General features: G+C 39.5%; 1 protein-coding gene across 2 annotated transcripts in view; it reads left to right on the top strand.

Moving 5' to 3' along the window:
* The window catches only part of AIG1 (androgen induced 1), a 236458-nt gene extending 217252 nt beyond the window's left edge, over nucleotides 1-19206 (top strand). Inside the window, exons 5-6 of one of the 2 annotated variants that reach the window (XM_081044950.1) lie at nucleotides 10142-10305; nucleotides 16315-19206. In XM_081044950.1, coding sequence (XP_080901076.1) covers nucleotides 10142-10305; nucleotides 16315-16352 — 202 coding nt within the window. In that variant the 3' untranslated portion in view covers nucleotides 16353-19206. Of the gene's footprint in view, nucleotides 1-10141; nucleotides 10306-10936; nucleotides 12780-16314 lie in introns of those variants that run through there. The other variant, XM_081044951.1, reaches the window with a different exon arrangement.
* Nucleotides 19207-19689: the final 483 nt, after the last annotated feature.

The raw sequence follows: 19689 nt of genomic DNA, 5'->3' as shown, positions 1-19689 counted from the left end.
ACCTTGGCAGCCCCTCTGCACTATGATCCCAAGAGCACACCTTTACATCCCCACTGCTGCTTGCCCCACGTGACACAATACAGGGGCTCAAGAAATGTTTGTGGCATAAATGAGTGAGTACATGAACTCCAGAAAACTCCAACAGAATGCTAGATTTTCAAAAATGTAACAAGAACCAGTCTCCATGCAATCAATACTGAGGACGTGGTCCAAGGGGCCTTCAGGATGGCCCTAAACTGAGATGGTTAGATCTAAAGAGAGGGCCAGGTCTAAAGTCAGCGTTTGAGCCGAAAGTCAACCCTGCCCTTGAGAAGTCCTTCAGAAGCATCAGGTTGGAGGTACGACGAGAGACAAACAGAGACCTACCGGGTAAAAAGCTGGTCCCTGACCTCACCCCGCCGTGGGACACATGCTCATTGCCCGTCAGGTAGTGTAGTACATTCCAGTAGGCTAAACGCATATATGACGTGACCATTTCTTAAGAGGTAAGTCACTGCCTTCTCTGAAGAAAGTGTTTATTGCTTTACCCCTGCAGTGGTTTTCCTCCCCTCCAGTGAAGCTATGAAATACGATCCCTGAGTTTTATAAGAGACTCAGTCTGTGTTAAAACTTCACCACAACTGACTTATCTTACACCTTGCCACATTTCTATATTTCACACATTTTCTATAAGGAGCATGAATTACTTTTATAGAAACTTTTCGGTGGGGGAAAAAAGAGAAGAAATGCACACAGATTTTATACCTGTCATCATTTTGGGTTCTGAACACAGAGAAAGCCATGCAGAGCTCCATTCCCATCCATCGAATCCTAGTCTTCAGAGCGCTAGAGGAGCCTGACATACAGAGCTGCACTGCTGGGGTCCGCATCCCTGCTTCTCCACTTATTGAACCTCTGGGGCCTCAGTGTCCTCATCTGTACAATGGCACCCCTATAACACCTTCCCCAAAGAGCTGCTCATGTAAACATTTAGCACAGTGCCTGTCGGTAAGAATTCAGTGCTGTTAGCTATTGGCTGTTACTGCAAATGGCTCTATGTCCTATGTGTCTTACAACCTACTAGTCTTGCTGCCAAATGGCTTAGCTCTTTATCAAAGTGTAAATAGAGAAATCAATTTTAAAATCCTATTTAAAATAACTACTCTTAAGAACTGAAAGGTCATCAGTAGTAAGATAGGTATGTTTGTTGAACTGGGATAAATAAGGGTGACAGAGCCGGGAAAGGGAGAAACGGTATATCTCCTTCACTACAGCTCCTCAAGGGCTCCAGGGACCATTACAACTCAGGGTTATGTGTTAGGGTGGAATTTGGCCATACGGCATAAAGAGCTACTGGGCTTGACAAAGCCAATTTTTCTTTACTTACTGCTTATCATTTATACCCATTCAACATCCAAGGTAGATTTCAATGATACTTACACCACTTGGAATCTGAAAAAGTCTTGCTCCCACTTTGTAGATGGAAAGTCAGTTTTCTGATTATTCTCAATTCTCAATGAGACTATGCTAATCAGTGTCTACTCTACCCTTGAACCACTTGTTCTTTGGCTTCAAGACACACTTTTCTGTCTTCCTTCCAGGTCACCAGGCCACCATTTTTGGTGTCCTGTTTAGCCTCGTCCTCCTAGGACTATGCCTTAAATCTTTTTCAGGGTTCTCTCATCAACCCGTTTTCTTCATACCTTATACTCTACATGGGTCATCTCAGTCTGTTCAAGTGGCTTCAACCACCATCTTTTTGCCAATGAACTGAATATCCATATTGCCAGAATAGTCCCTTCTCTACAGTCCGAACCCATGTAACTGCCTCCCAGATATCTCCACTTGGATATCTTACAGATATTTCAAACTCAACATGTGCAAACTGAACTCATCATCCCCTCAAACCAGCTCCCTTACTGCATTCCCTATCTCAGGAAATGGCAGCATTCTCCACCCAGTTAATCAAGCCAGGAATCTATGATTAATCCTTTACTCATCTCAGTTCCCCTCACTGCCTAAATCCAATCAATCACCACATTCTCTTAATTCTGTTTCCTAAATCAGTGCCTTTCAAATTTATTTTACTGTGAGTGAAAAAAAACAAGAAACTGTTTCACTACACAATTTTTATCATCATTATATGCAAGGCCTTCTGAGACTTTCTATTATGTTTTCTTCTGTTCTTCTTTATATGTTAGTAACCAGTGGTTACTGACAAATGTGTAACAACCATCTCTTCTGGAAGCCAGGGAAGGGGAGCCTGATGTATAGCATTTGACAGTCCTTGGTGTAAACACTCCCACCTTGGTGGAATTTAAGCTACCAACCAAGCAGCTTGCAAACGCCCTAAAGACCCAACAACCTGCTCTCCTGACCACGTCCAGCACACCACTGCTTATGACCTACGGTTTGACAGACACTAGTATAAATATCTCTTAAATCTACCTGCTAATGTTCATTCCCAATACTATCGTTCCTGGCCACCACCATGTCTGATACAGTTGGTTTCTGGGTCAATCTGATATGTTTCACATTTATTTCATACCCCGCAAAGTCTTCCTGATGTCCACACTAGGATAGTCTACAGTTCTTCCCATGGCTTAAAAAGTCACCCATGGTGTGGTGCTTGCCTGCCCTTCATGTCCTCTCCCTTAATCTCAACAAAAATGTTTTCTTATGGAACACCTGGGAGCTCTCCCTCATTTTCAAGTCTTTGGACATGTGATTCCATTTGGCTCAGAAGATCTTGCCTCCTATCTTTGTTCAACTAATTCTTACTCATCCTTCCTATCACAGTTTGAATGCTACTTTGTGACAGGAATTGTGGTGAGTGCTGAGGTTACAATGAGAAATAAAAATAGACACAGTCCCTCACCTCACAGAATTTAGATCCTCTACAGGGGGAGAAACATTATTCAGAAAAAGATATCATTCAAATTTAAGTACTAATAAAAAGGAGAGCTTACAAAATAAAAGAGATTGATGGTTTTGTAACAGCTTATAAAATCTGACCTAATCTGTTAGACCAGGGAAGGCTTTCATAAGTGATGACTGTTTAGTTATAATAGTTGAGCTAAGATATAAAGGAGAAAAATAACTTGATTAGTCTAAGGGTGCGTAACTAACAGTATAGGCAGAAAGAGGTGCATGTAAAAATCTGCATGGCAGGAAGAAGCACAGCAAAATCAAGGACCCAAATGAAAGTCAGTGTAACAGAAGCAAAGCATGAGATGGAGATAAACGGGTAGAAGCCACTCTATATGAAGGGAAAACTACACTTTATTAAAAATCTGTGTCTTAAAAAAAAGGCCATTGACATGTTTTAGGGGTAAGATATAATGTGTTCAGATTTCTGGTTTGAAAAGATCACTCCGGCAATTGTGAGGATGAGTTGGAAGGAGGCAAAAGTAGATGTGGAGACAAAATAGAAACAATTACAGTACTCTAGACAGAGATGATCAGAACACAGATTGTGAGGAAGATGGGGGGGAAACCAACATATTGGAGAGATGTGTGAGATAACCTTGACAAGACAAGGTAATGGATGGAATATGTGTGATGAAAGAGATGGAAGTAGCAAAGATGACTCCCACATTTGAGTTGCAAAACTGAATGATAGGTGGTACCATTGACAGAGATAAGGCATACCAGAGGAGGACCAGGTTGGAGAGGAAAGAGCATGTCTGTAGATGGCTAGCTGTCGATGTATCGAGATTGAGGTATCTTTATGATGTGCAAATGAGATGTTTTGAATTCTGCTCAAGCAACTGTTCTGGAACAGAAGAGAGATCTGGATTAGGACACAGATTTGTGAGATATCTATATGTAGGTAGTAGACATGAATGAACTCATCAACTATGAATGCATAACATGAAAAGAAGGTTTAAAAACCAAACCTTAAGGAAATTCAATATGTAATGGTTGGGTTGTGAACTTCCAAAAGATGCAAGAACAGCCCACAAGGTGGGAGGAAAACCAGGAGAACTTGATGTCGAAGAGCCAGGGTATTTTGGTGGTGTATCAAGAACAGAAGCCAGACTGTTGTGGGTGGAGAATTGAGTGCAAATTATAGATGTGGAGTCAGTGAGTGTAGACTCACTGGAGAAGTTTGCCTTTGAAGAGGAAGAGAGATGTAGAGCAGTATTTGTGAAGTTGATGGAAAAATTTTTGTTGTGCTGTAATGAAAGGCATTTGAGCATTTCGATCAGCTATGAAAAAAATTGATTTAGAAGAAAGTTGAATACACAAGAGAAAGAAAGATTAATGGTGTGAGATTCGAAAACAAAACAATGGAATGATCCTGTGCACCCATGACGTACCACACTTAACCTTTTCTTAATTCTGACTACACTTGTCATTTCTCTTTTAATATCTGTATTCCTCATTAGACTGTACTGCATGCGGACCAGAATCACCTTTGCCTTATTTACTTCTACATCCTTAGTGTGAGCACAGTATTCAGATAGGGGGCATTAATAAATGCCTTTTTTTTATTTATTGGGGTGACAATTGTTAGTGAAATCACATAGATTTCAGGTGTACAATTCTGTATTACATCATCTATAAATCCCATTGTGTGTTCACCACCCAGAGTCAGTTCTCCTTCCATCACCATATATTTGATAAATGCCATTTTTATTTGCATATTAAAGTGAGTGAAATTGGAAATACTTTTAACAAAATAGACCATCCCAGAAGTCTTATGATAGTATAGCATGCATATATACATATGCACATATGTACACGTGCATGTGTACATACACACACACCTTATGGTTATCAATTTTTCAGGCTAAAATTTAAATTGGTATCATTACCTTAAGCAGAAGGTATTTGGGCATTAAGACACAAAGGCCTTGGAGTGAGACAGAAATTGAAAGTCGACAACGAACTGAGAACTCTGCACAAATACATGAGTCATTTTTGTGCAGAAAACTAAGCCCTGATTATATCAAGGAAACAAATGGTGAAAGCACAACCTGTTAGGACAAGTGGATGCATCATTCACCAATCCAGGTGAAACCCCTCTTAACAGGACTTCTGTATCTGAAACGGATGGATGACCTGCTAAGACCAGAAAACTTTTTTAAAAAGAAAACCCTCACTTTTTTTTTGGAGGCAATGTTAAATGCATCATTTAGAGAAGCAAGTCCTTGCAGAAGAAAATATGGCAGATATGCATTCTTTTCCTGACTTTGCCATTTTCTTAGACGAGTTCTTGAGTCTAGTCTGTTTCTTTATCTGTGAAATGGGATAATCGTACCTCGTAGGGCGGTTGAATAAGGTAAATGGGATTATAAATCATACTAGAACACCATACTCAGAATAGCTCTCTGCTTCCCTGACCTGAGATTTACACATTTCCGTGGTCAGTTCTGACATAATCTATAAACTCTGATTTTCACCTGAGCAGAATGAGAATGACATGCTATATCTAGGATTGCTGAGTAGACTAGATGACATAATGTGCTGTGGTGCTTTGTGAAAGACAAAGAACTACTTAAACAAGGGGTCAACAAACGACAACCAATGGAACAAATGCAGCCCACCGCCTGGTGTTTATTTTTTGTTTCTTCTGTGGCCCACAAGCAAAGAATGGTTTTTGCACTTTTAAGTGATTGAAAAAAATCAAAGAAGATAAATATTTCATCACGTGTGAAAATTATGTGCAATTCAAATTTCAGTGTCCACAAATAAAGTTTTATTGTAACATAACCACTCTCATTTGTTTACATATTGTCTGTGGCTGCTATTGTGCTACAAAGGCAGAGTTGAGAATTGTGACAAAGACTGCATGGCCTCCGACACTGAGAATACTTACTCTCTGGTTCTCTACAGAAAAGATTTGCCATCAAAGGGCATAGAAATTTTTGAAAGGCTTTTTTGAGATTTAAAATTATTGGCCTGTCACAGAGTAAAGGCTCAATAAACAGAGGTGGATTTTGATGTTCCTTTATTCAGTTAGTAATTCAACTAATGATTATTGAGTGCATTCTGTGTGTCAGGCATTGTTCCAAGGGCCACAGACCTATCAGTGAACATAACAGCTAAAAATGCCTGTGCTCATGGGACAGACAATAAACAGATAAGTAAAAATAAACATAGTGTATTAAGTAGCTGGGGAGGAAAATAAAGGGATAGAGAATAGAGAGTCTCAGGATTAGGTTTGTAATTTTTAAATACAATGGCCTCGGAAGAGCTAAAAACTGAAGGAAGCACTGTGGGTACAGGGGAGCAGATAGGGGTAAGGAGCGATCCTCCAGGCGTGGGGACCCCCAAGGAATGCTTAGTGCACTCGGGGAAGACCAAGGACGCTGTGCAGCTGGAGTGGAGTGAGTGAGGGGAGAACAATAGAAGAAACGTCAGGAGAGTGGCCAGCATTCTTCTGTAGGGCCTTGAAGAACCATCTAGGGACTCTGGCTTTTATTCCAAGTACAAGGAGAAGCAAGAGTTTTGAGCAAAATAGTGGCATGACCTGCCTTGCACTTAATCCAGATCAACCTGGCTACTCCAATGGGAATAGGCTAATAGAGCAGACTGTAGTAAAGGTGAAAGTAAAGAGACAGGAAACTATTGCAGTGGTTCCGGTGAGAGGTAGGACGGCATGAACCCAAATGGTAGTGGAAGCAATGGTGAGAAGTAGATACTTTGGGTGTGTTGGAAAGTAGAGTCAGTAGGTTCTAACGATTGATTGGATGTGGATTGTGAGAAAAAGAAAAATCAAAAGTAACTCCACATTTTCTGCCCCAAGCTACTGCTGAAGTGATATAGTAGTCATTGATTTGAGAAATGCAAGATGTGGGAGACATATGTTTCCTATTGGATGATGGGGGTAGGGAGTGTGGGGGGGAGGAGGGAGAGACATGCAGGAATTAGGATGCAGGATGATGACGATGTCATGGAAATGTTAGGTTGGAGATACTCCAAGTAGAAATGTGCAGTGGGCAATTGGATGTAGAACTGTGGAGTTCAGGGAGAGGTCAAGGATGGAGACAGAAATTTAGGAGTCATCTACAGATAGATGGAATGTGGTTATGGCTCGTATACCTGCTCAGTATTATAGAATGATTCCATAGACACCAAAAGTACATTGCAGACAACATCTGAGGAGTAGAGGCCTGGGATGGGAGACTGCAAATGCAAATTTCATTTTCCCAGAAACAGGTAGAATGGCAGGAACAGATATAAAAAATATATAACTAGCAATCAAAATTTGAATTGCTCCTAATTTGCCTAATTGAGAGAACAGTTTTATAGTGAGTCAGATTATAATATTATAAGTTGACTTTGCAAAATCAATTATAGATTTATGGTATTACATTTTTGGGATATGGTATATTATCTCAATGAAAATTAATAAGCTACATGATGGCACTCAACACCTTCTTACACTGGTTAAGACAAGATTAGGAAGATAAAATTGCCTCTAATTTACAAACGACCAATATTACGCATCAGAATCCTATAGGATAGTTCTAACAATGTAATTTCTGCTGATCCTCACAAGTGCTTCATTTAAAAAAAACATGTTGACTAGCTTGGCTTCCTCCTTTGGTAAAATATTTTAGTTTGGACAGTTATTCAAGCTGACCTGGCTGGATCTAATGACCACCTCTTCCTGCTCAAACAGCATTTCTCGACTTCTCTTTTATTATTGACCCCCAACCAGGAACCCTTTTAGGTATTTTTTTCCCTAATCTCTACCCTATGAAAATGTTTTATTGTGGCAAAATACACATGATGTAATATTAATCATTTTAACTATTTGTAAATGTATAATTCGGTGTCATCAAATACCTTCACAATGTTATGTAACTAACCATCCCCACTATCTATGCCCAAAACACTGTCATTATCCCCAACATGAACTCTGAACCCATTATACAATAATTCCCCTTTCCCCACACCTGCTTAGGTCCTGGTAACCTCTGTTATGCTTTCTGTCTCTATAAATCTACCTATTCTAGTATCTCATTTAAGTGGAAGCATACAATATGTGTCCTTCTGTGTCTGGCTTATTTCACTTAGCATAATGTTTTCAAGGTCCATCCATGTTGCAGCCTATATCAAAATTTCATTCCTTTTTATGGCTGAATACTATTTCATTGGATGTATATACGACCATTGGATGTATATATTTTGCTCATCCATTGATCTATTGATGGATACTTGGGTTGTTTCATCCTTTAGAGTATTTTGAATAGTGTTGCTATGAACATCGGTGCACAAGTATCTGTTTTGTGTCCCTGCTTTCAGTTCTTTTGGATATATACCTAGGAGTAGAATTGCTGGGACCATGAAACTTTAATATCTCAAATAAACTATGTAGCTTTTTATGTTCTATGTATATACCATGTTTGCCCAAAAATAAGATCTAACCAGAGAATAAGCCCTAGCATGATTTTTCAGGATGACATCCCCTGAACATAAGCCCTAATGCGTCTTTTGGAGCAAACCTTAATATAAGACCCAGTCTTATTTTTGGGGAAACATGGTGTCATGTGGGGCGGCCTGCGAGGTCTCAGCTCCCGCTCCCCACATAAGAACGCAGGACATGGTGAGGCCAAAAAGGAACACCCACGGAGCCATACGTAGGGGAGTCATACCACTATATTCTCGCTGGCGGCTGGGTTGGAGACACAGGAAGCAGGAGCCACACTGTTCGCAACCCTCACTGCTCCGCTTGCAGGCTCAGCCACCATCTTCTTGCTAGCCCCCATTTTCTGCTAGCAAAGCCATGGCAGTTATATCAGTGGCCAATGGCTCACTGGTTACAGCTGACGGCCAACTAGCCACAGCTGATGGCCATCCAATCACAGTTGATGGCTATTTACTACCTGAGTCAGCACCTTTCTATGTGAGGCCGAGAGCCTGGAAACTGCTCTCTGGGGCTCTGTCCCCACACATGGTTTGTATCTGTGCTTTATACATAAAAAGAGTAGGATTTCTCCACCACCCTCCCAGAATCAATTTTCACCTCCTTGAAGGGGAAGTACTATCACCCTCATTGAGACTGCAAGCTCTAAGGTAAAGATTCCCAGGTTTCTGGCCTGAGGTAGATATATGTAATATATACATAGATAAACTGCTTAAAGAGGAATGAAGCCATGGATGGTAAGTAATTGTAAAATGTAATTGTTATTCCCTGTGCAATAAAGTTATTTATGTTTTACCTAATCTTCAAAATTGACATCAGTTAATAAAGTATTGAACCCAAGAATGTTTTGGAAAATAGCTCTTAGCAGTTGTGTCAGAAACCAATGGTGCAATTATTGTACTGAGCTTTTGAAAAGAGTGGAGATTAATTATGTTGTATTCCCACTGATCCTAAAATATCTCCAGAACACAAATAGAATAATTATAAGTACCTATTATGAAAAATAGAAAGGAAAAAAAAGAAACAAATATGGGATCCAAAGATCAGGTTGTGGGAAGCCAGGTATCACTGAGGTTATGGGATGGTTCTGTCAGCAAATTGAATACATATTGGTATCTAGTTGGAAGGCAGTGTGGCAAGATTCCTGGCATATAGTCACCTAGGTTTTATTATAATGTGGTTGCCTAATGCGACATGGTTTTGTTATGTAAAGAAGAGATTAAGAAGATTGTATAACAGTATTTAGAAAAACAACTGTTTCAAATACCTGACCAGAACTCTTCAAGAGTCAGGAAAGTCAGGGAGAAACAGAGGCACTGCCAAATTGGAGGAGACTAAGGAGACGTGACCACTTAATACAACGTGGGATCCTAGACCAGATAAAGCCCATTAGTGAGAAAACGGAAATTCCGAATAAAGTTGTAGTTCATGTAGTAGCATTGTACCCATGTTAATTGCTTCATTTTAATACTGGTTATACAATATGTTAACAAGATGTCAATAATGTTATACAAGATGCAGGGAAGTTGAATGGAGGGCATACTGGAACTCTCTATACCATATCTGCAACTCTTCTGTGACTCTGAAATTCTTTCAGAGTAAGAAGTAAAAGAAAACAAACAACAACAAAGTTTCTGGTAGCTCCTGAGTGTCAGAAACCAACCTGTGACTGGCATTGCCCGAGAATGTTTGGAGTAGAGGGTCCATATTTGTAATGTCAGCAGCTTTAAAATCTCTCATGAGAGTAACTCCTGTCTTTGTGTCCTTTCCATTCCATTGCAGGGTGTGTTGGGTGCATCATATCACTGGGATGTGGGTGTACCCTTTCCTGGAACACATTGGCCCGGGAGCCAGAATCATCTTCTTTGGGTCTACAACCATCTTAATGAATTTTTTGTACCTGCTGGGCGAAGTCCTGAACAGCTATATCTGGGACACACAGAGAAGTAAGTATTGTGTAGGGGAGCATAAAACGAGAGAATTGCTGTGTAGAAGAGTATGTGCAAAGACTGAAGGCGAATTCCTCTGTAGCACGGGATCGCTTATAAAGAATTACATTTTTATAACAACAACATCAATTTAAAAGCTGCTGGCAGTTATCTGAAAGGTTTATTACTCACTTTGTCTTATGATCTACTAAAACATGCAAATCTAAGCAAAAAGAACATTTTTATAAAATTTTATGAACTTTAAGAAAATGTCTATAAAATTTTATAGGGAGAAATGTAGTGCGAACAGAAAAAAAAAATAGGGAGTTCACGCTCAATAACAAAATACTGCCCTTGCTAAAGAGACCCCCAATGAAATAAATGATTAAATGTAACCATTCCCATTAGAAGTCACCCAGATCTCCACTTTTTATGTGATGCTTTGTATGGGTATAGTAGCCTTCGAGAGGCCTCGCCATCCTGCTAAAACGCCAAGCAGCACAGAACGCTCCAGCCACTGTGATTCACCAGTGAGTGTCCTATGCAAAGGCTGAAGGTGGCAGAGAGGTACGGGCACTGAAGGGTAATACTTCATTGCTGCAAAAACTCTCTTAACCTATGATGTTTCTTTTGTTTCTATTTATGGCAGAGCCTCCATCTTGGCAAAGCACGTAATCTTATCCAAGCCGTGCAAAACCTGTCCAGAGTGTATGTAAGATAACGTAAAAATGGGAAGGTGGAAAAAGCAACAGCACAGATATGTAGTGAGTTGAGTCCTGCATGAAAATACATCCAAAGGCAAGATGGTTTGGGATGTTAGAGCGCTCTGGACATCACAACATTCTCGACGTCACCAGTAAATGATCTGTGTTCCACAAACACTGAGTACTGTAGTCTGTGCCAGACGCTATGCCAGGAACTTGATCTAATTAGACAAATAAAGCACAGTCGTTGTATGGTTATTGAATTGGACTTTGTGTGTATGTGGATCTTCTAAGACGGTATGTGTCAAAGTGTTAGCCAACATTAAATGGCCCAGAGGAATTTGAGGGTTTCTTTTCTCAGCAGCTGGCTTGGTTTTAATAAGTGGTCTATTAGGAAAAGTGTCAAAATTTTTTATTCAGTTCGGGCCAAAAGCTTGGGCGACCAATAATTAACCTTTCAATAATTTTCCTCTCTGTTCAATGGGAATAGTCATCTTTCTCTACTAATTAACTTATAAAAGTATTCAGTTAACTTTCAAAAATGTATTGAGGACAAAATGGAAACTTTCTCAGCTTCTTGGGAGAAATATCATATTTCAATTTAAGCTAAATGTCCAATGTATGTTATTCAGGAAGTATTTATGACTGCGTGTTTCCCCTTGACTAACTTGATTCTGACAGTCATTTTGGCCATTGTTCTATTTCTAAGAGAAGATGAAAACCAGGAGAGAAAAACATCCAATCTAGATTAATAGAATACTGCTTTTTAGCACCTTTGAATGAGAAGTTAAAAAGGAATAATGAAACTAAGGTTTTTTAAAATAATCTGCTCAGTTTACTCTGTGCTGTTCTCTTAAGCAATATGAGTTAAGCTTGACTAACGTTTTGTAACTCACGTCAGGTATAGGGATTAGTTATATCTACATGGGACCAGCTAGTTAATTCCACAGAGGCAGATGTTTTGTGTCAAGTTGTCCTCTTTTTCATATATGAAAGGGATCACAAACTGATGGCTTCCGCCAAATTTTACCAGCCAAAAAGTTATGTCAGGCCTACACAGTGGGATGTTTGTTTTGGAACCAACATTTCACATAAAGGCCAGATTGTTTTTATCTTATCAAATATTTGAAGATCTGGCAGTGCTGAGCTTACCGTTCTCTTCTGGCCACAATGGACTGGAATCAAGTGTCTGTTGCCCCTTTAGATGGTACTCTAATATTCCCTACTCTTCATCTCAGTTACATTCACTTCCTGGTTCTTGAATTTGAAACTACTGATTAAAAACAGTGTGTGACGCGTGCATATGTCTGTGTTGTTGTTGTTAGAATGAATGGAATACAATCAAGTACAGTATTACAATCCTGAGTACATTTACTACACCCTGAACAAAATCCCCCAAGAAGCAGGAATTCCACCTTTGAGTCTTCTTCCCTCTATCCATAATGATTTTTAATGGCTCAACTTCCTCCACTTGGTTATGTTATGTGGGCCTCGACTACAAGATAAAATCGCATAATTACAGAATCTTATAACTAAAAAGGAGATTAGAAATCATTTAAGCCAACCCTTTTCTTTTGCTAAGAGGCAGCGGAGGCCCAGAAATCGTAAGTAACCCATCAAAATAGGTGGTTGCAGAGCCAATACCTTCTCACTGATGTCCAATCCTGTGTTATTTCCAGTGAACCATCAGCATGTCACCATTGGAAAGCCAGACACATGCGAGTTCAGAAACTTCACTTGGAACTGTGGACCTGGCTTATAACAAAATAGACACACCTGATATGAACGAAAAAAAAAAAAGCCTCTAAAATAAGCTAAATTAATAGCTAAGCATTGCTCTTTTTAAAAGAAAGTAACTCCAGGTGGCTTTGTGGATGTTGTATTGGTTTCCTAGGGCTGCTACAGTGAAGTACCAACAACTGGGTGGCTTTAACATTAGAAATGTAATGTCTCGCTGTTCTGGAGACCAGAAGTCCAAAATCACGGTATTAGTAGGGTTAGTTGCTTCTGAGGACTGTGAGGGTGGTTCTGTTACAGGCCTCTCTCCTTAGCTTGTGGAGGGCTGTCTTCATGTTCGTGTAACGTCCTCACTGTGAGGCTGGCTCCAAATTGCTCCTTAATATGAGGACATCAGTCATATTTGAATAGGGCCTTTCCTGATGATTTCATTTTGACTTGGTAAAGACCCTATCTCCAAATACACTCAAGTTCTGGGGTATTGGGAGTTAGGTTTAGGGAGATGCAATTTAGGCCATAATAGTCTGCCTTCGCCCCCCCCCCCGAAATTCATGTCCTTCATTCATGCAGCGCATTTCAACAGGCCCCAAACTCTTTCCTCTTAACTCCAAAATCTCACCTTAAATATCTAAATCACAGATGGGTAAAGCTGGCGGTATGATTCATCCTGAAGCAAAATTGCTCTGTAGTTGTGGACCTGCAAATCCAGACAGACAGTCATCTGCTTCCAAAACACAATGGTTGGACAGTCTCATAGGCACTCCCTTTCTAAAAGAAAGAAATCACGGGGTAAAAAGGGGTCATGATTCCCAATCAAGTCTGAAAGCTAGCAGGGTGAATTCCATTAGATTTTAAGGCTTGAGACTAATCCTCTTTGGCTGAATGTTCTGTCCTTGGGACTCCACAGAAGGGGACCGAGGCCCTGCATCTTTGGCCCTGGGCAATAGCACCCTACCCTCTGGAACCGGGAAGGAGCCAGCCTCTAACATGCCTTCGCAGTCACCCTTCATTTCATCCTGTCCCTTTCAGGCCATGGGGGCAGTGTTCCCGCTTACAAAATTCTCAGTACCCTTATTGGCTTCCCATGTAATCCATGGGGATCCAAATCATCAGACAGAGGGTCCCCCACAGGTTTTCCTGGCTTATGTTGAGATGGTTAATTGGATTCACAAGTCACTTACCTAATCTCTTTAGCAAACAGTTGTCCAGCCATGTCCTTGGCCTTCTCGTCACATTCTGAGGTCCTAGGGTTAGGATTTCAACATATGCATTGGCGTAGGAGGGCACAATTCAACCTATAACAGCTGAAATATTTCTGTACTTTAGCTAAGAATTTATTCCAATGCCAGTGTATCGACCAGGGTGACCAGTCTTATTAAAGTCAAACTTCATACACCCAGAAATGATAGTGTCCATAAGTGAAAGGTTGAGGTGAGGGGAAAGAAAGACCAAAGGAGGAAGGAGTCGGAACCAGGCCTGCATGATAGAAACCTCCACCTTCTCCTCCAGCTGCCCATCCAGCTCATGTCCCACGCAGGCCCACCCGGGCCTGCAATGTCCCAGCACTGCCTTCTGGTTGAGCCCCTTCCTGGCCTGGGGGAATCACAGGTGACTGACTCTCTTAGGAGGGCCATCAGCTCTTGTTTCTGCTCGATGTTTCCGAAAGTGCATCCTGCCTCAGCTTTGTGACAGGTTTCTTTCTGCTATTCATGTGGAAATTACACCTCTAGTTCTCCCAAATATTATATAGTGTCTAATTTTTTCCCTCTATCTCCAAGCTGCCAAATGAAAGTAGGTGGGGAGCCATTTTCCCTGTCTGGGTCAGTGAACACCCCCTGTTCTCCACTCTTGCTGCCAAGACAACCCATCTGCAGGAGAACGCTTCGGAGGAAACAGACTTTAAAAAGAAAAGCAAGCAGTTAGCTCCCAAAAGCTTCTCCACAGGGACGAACACGGGATAAAGTTGGGACCCAAGTCACGTGTGCTGTTTGAACGGGATCCGTGTTGTGTTTTTCTGCCTTTGCCTTGGTTACCCAACAATAAGGCATTGCCTGCCTTCTCCTCCGCAGCCCTGTTCCTCCTCCCTTCAGATGTCCTGCCTCCTCAGTTTGAAGTTTTCCTTAATATGATTTCTGAGAAGTACTTTGGAAAAAGTGTTGCCTATCTCCGCCAGTTCCTTAGTCATGAAAACCAAACCTAAAAGAATGTCTAAGGACACCTGTTCAGAGCATATTAGCCACATCCCACTGCCACCACCCTGACCCCACAAAACACATACTAGGTGCTGAGGCAAGGAGGAGTCTTTCCTAATGTAAGACCTATCATGATGACACTCTGAGGTTAGGCTTTATAATTTTTTATATTGTGAATTTCCACATTTTGTTGTACTGCTTTTCTACTAATCCAGCCTGCTAAGGTCTCCTCTATGTTCATTGTTTATTAAATTGATTCAGTAAAAATTGAGTTCCTACTGTGAGACAGATACTATGTTAGGTGCTAGGAATATAATCCAGAACAAAAGAAGGCCCTGCCCTCAGAGAGCTTGCAATTTATAAAAGAATACCAAGAACTTCAAAGCAATATTTGGGGGTTCTTCTGTTCCACCAAAGGGTCTCTGAGAATTTGACATCAGAAGAAAAATATTTAGCTAGAAGCAAAAGAAAAAAGAAATGGGGGCCATTTGCCAGGTTTAAAATTCATGAGAATTACTTGAACATTTTCGTCTCCAGGAAAATGAAACATGATTAACTAACTACTCACTACAGACAACAGACAGAGGTCTCACCGGTCTGGCACATATGAGTCTCTCACAAAGAAAAACAGTTCCCCAGGGATTGGGTTGAATAGAAGGAGAACTTGACTTTAAGTCCACTCGGGTATGGAAATAAACAGTTCTTGTGGCTAGTAACTCTCTATGAGCTATGAGAAAAAGATTTTTTGACTTGTGAAAATCCAGAGTCCTTGCCTTGGGAAGGGGCAGGACTAAAATAAAAATAAATGAGGTCTGTTTGAAATTCATCAACTACACATCTCCTATCGCTAGAAGCTGATTCCAAAGTAGGCTGGTTGGGGTTTCTTTGCAAACTTAATGAGTCAGGAACTAACTTGAGTCCCTCACTCTCAGAAGCTGGAAGAACTGGGTGTGTCCCAGAGATGTTATGTCACAATTTGGGGGGAAAGATAGGGAGACAGGTCACTGAGGAAGTTTTTGGAGAAAGCTGTAAATGATTTTCCTTCTTAGCTGGAGAAAAGGGTGTGCCAGAGGTTGGATAAGTATAGAGCAGTGATGTCCAAACTGCGGCCCGCGGGCCAACTGCGGCCCACGATACATTTTTTATTGGCCTGCAGCAAATTCCAAAAATATATTTAGTTTACTTAAATAAACCAGGTGAGGCAATACGTACTTCACCTCGAGTGAGTGGCCCAGCTGTTTGTGTATTTTACCGCATATGGCCCTTGGTAAAAAACGTTGAAAAAAGTTTGGACTCCTCTGGTATAGAGGGATGGGATGTTTTTTTAAGCAGCTTGGCAAAGCTGCTCATAGTTTAATCTGATGTTCAAATAAAGTCCTTTGCCTGTATTTTAGGTATGGAAGAAGAGAAAGAGAAGCCTAAATTGGAATGAGATCTAAGTCTACATGGAAGAGCTGGATGGAGCCACCATTGAAGACTCATCCCCCCGAGGCATTGGCAGTGCAGGAGAGGGAGCTTCAAAGAAAGCAGCAGAATGCGCCTCCACTTCCCAGCCCCAGAGGACACCTTTTAGTGTGAAATAGATATAAGAATAGAATCCAGTTGTTTCTAAAATAACTCGCCCTCGTTGTGTTTGAAAAAACTCTTTCCAAATTCATGATTGATAATAACAGCGCTCTTTTTTCCTCTTCTAACTTTTAAAACTAAAATTGGTCATTGGATTTTAATTTGTGCAATTGTAGTATCACTAAGAATAAAATTTTATTGTGTTCTTATTGATAAATTGGTGAAAATCAAAGGGGCAGATATGGAGCAAGGCATCCCTGCATTTGTTCTACAGGTGGCTAGGATAATGAACCTGGGCCACAGTGGAAGTCTGGAGGAAACATGATAGATGGTCCCTATTGCAATAATGTCACAGTTGCCTCAAACAGACAATGTTAGTAATAAGTACATCGATTTAGTCAAAACCCTGAGTGTTTTTGGATCTCATGATTTGTGAAACTTTTCGTAAATGCAAAGTATAACTTTAATAAAGACCACGCAACCCCTAGTCTGCTGTCTGCATGGTACATCCGAAACCCTAACAACACAGGTGTCTCCTTTCTTACTTATTTCTATTACCTATTGAAAAATGGGTTTACTGAACCTGGTTCTTATAATTTGCTGATTTTAAAAATGTGTATCTTTTTGATAAATCCAAAACAATTGTTTTTGAAAAAAGCTAATTTACGAAGTGTTTGACCATAATTATTTTTAAATAATACCAATTAAATAATACTTTTAAAATCAGCAAATATTTAGTAGAAAACACATAAAAATAAATCTTAGTGAAATATGAGGAAGGAACTACTAAAAATAAAAGCAGAAATGATGTAAAGTAACAGAAAAATTACAGTGGAATTGATTAGGTATAGTATCTCATCTACACAAATAACGTTAAAATATGCAAAATACTGATATGTTAACTGAAAAGAAAGAGAAAGAGAAACAGAAGCACAGATGTGAAGCAAATTTTTAACTATAAAAATGTATATCTCTATGGCAACAAATGCTTAGAAACCAATGAAATGTGCAATTTTCAAGGAAAAATGGAGTAAGAATTAGAAAGCTATAATGAACTGATATTCATGGAAGATATTTTTTTAATGTTCAACTGATATCTCCAAAAGAGGAGTTGGGTCCAGTATTTTATGAGCAAGTTCTTGAAAACTCGCAAGTAACAGTTCTCATGTTATTTAAGTCATTCCAAAATTACAGAATGATGAAACACTTCCCAAATTATTTTTTAAAATTAATAACCCTCAAAATAAAGTCAACATAACAAAGAAAAGAATGTTTCACTTGCTTTAACTAAAATAATAGCAACATAAATCCAACGCTACACAAATGATTTCTTAAAATTAAATAAGATTTATCTAAAAATTCAAGGATGGCTTAATACTAGGATTTTTATTTAAAATGTCTCAATGCACAAAAGAAAAAATCATTTTTTCTCTCCAGAGTTGATCTAAGGCACTTGAAAAATTTTAACGTTTATTTCTCATAATACCACTAGTGATATAAAAATATCCCATATCATGAGAAGGAATAGTCATCTCAAAAACCAAAGGCATTTCCTCTTAAGGTCATAAATAAGTTGTCCATGACACAGCTATCGTTGTTGTCCTGAGCTATTTTGGAATGTTAGATCTGGCATCCAATAAGTTATATTTTAACCTGGAGAGAAAAATTTTTATGTTCAAAAAAAGTATTATGTAACTATAGAATTGATGTCATTAATAGGGGGAAAATTAAATGTGGTTAAAAAAAAGAAAAAAACAGGAAACTTGTAAAACCACCATTTAAAAGGAAACTATCCCTCCAGATAACTCTCAGAAGGGGAAACCTCAAGGAATGGAATATTTTAAGGATTTCCTGGGACAATTCCTCTGGAACCCTGTGACTACCCCTCCCCTCCAGCAATAAACACTCTTACTTTGGCCACCTAAAGAAGCCTGTGGACTTCAGATGTAAAGCTGATTCAACTTACAGTATAGCAGATGGGATTTATGACTTACTGCTGCTCAAAATACAATTATGTGATGAGATTTTGGGTTTGGCTTGGTTTTTCTCATGGTGAGTCATTTTTGCCTTGGGAATCCCAGCCTGGAACCCTAGCCACACTTCCTGCAGGACATCCAGGTCTGTCTCTCCAGGTGTGTGGAATGCACTAAGACTCACCTATCCACCCCGGAGCTGCTATTGCACCCACTGACCCATCACAGAAATTCGGCTTGCCCTGGAGTAGAATGCATAAGGCTGACTCTACCCACTTCTCTATAATCACTGGAGGGGGGGTGTGGGGGGAGGGAGGGATGAGAAAAAATCACCAACAATTTCTCCCTTTGGCTACGCACCTTCCACTTTTCCCAATCAGTTCTCAGAAGGATGTCCGTGCTTTACCCTCTTCTCTGTGCCATGTATAAAGACCAGTCCACCGTCCACAATCTCGGGGGAAAATATGCTTCTAGCCCAACTTCTGGAACAAGGAAATTGACAAGGAACTAATGCACTTTAATAGATGAATATTTAACATGAAATTGAACCAAAGATGCAGAACAATGAAAAACTTCTCAAATTATTTTTCAGACTTAATATACTAAATTTCATTTATCATAGATAAGATACTAACAACATAAAACTAATACTATAATAAAATAATTTTTCATGACAAATAATGTATGTTTTTTCCTGAGGTACTTTTGTAAAAGATAAATAAAATAAAAAGATATACTAACTTCCAGAAAATAAGATTTTATTCTTAAAGATGTCATTTCTTCCTCCAAATAATTTATAAGTACCATATAAATACATTCCAGAGGATTTTTTTAAATTTAACACAAGAAGAAACAGGTAAAAACAACTGAAAAATCTTGAAGAGGAAAAGTAATTAAAGCATGCCTGTGCTTTTGAAACATTATAAAAATGCAATAATTAAAATAGTGTGATATGGCTCCAGAATATAGAGCAAAATTAGTAAAATAGAAAACAAAACCAGAAACAGGGCCCTAGTACATACATATAGTAAATAATAAAGATGGCATTTCAGACAAGATATTTCATCAGATATTTGGTAAAGAAGATAAAGCAAAATTGCTCCCCTTATGGTGGACACACACCATACATACATTTTCAGATAGATTAAATAAGGAAATGTTTCCAAAAGTACAAAAGAAATGTAAGAAAACATAGATGAATATCTGATCCTATAACAAAGATATAAAACA

The sequence above is a fragment of the Rhinolophus hipposideros genome (assembly GCF_964194185.1).
Source record: "Rhinolophus hipposideros genome assembly, chromosome: 3".
NCBI classification, from domain to species: Eukaryota; Metazoa; Chordata; class Mammalia; order Chiroptera; family Rhinolophidae; genus Rhinolophus; species Rhinolophus hipposideros.
This window is presented reverse-complemented; position numbering and strand designations above follow the sequence as displayed.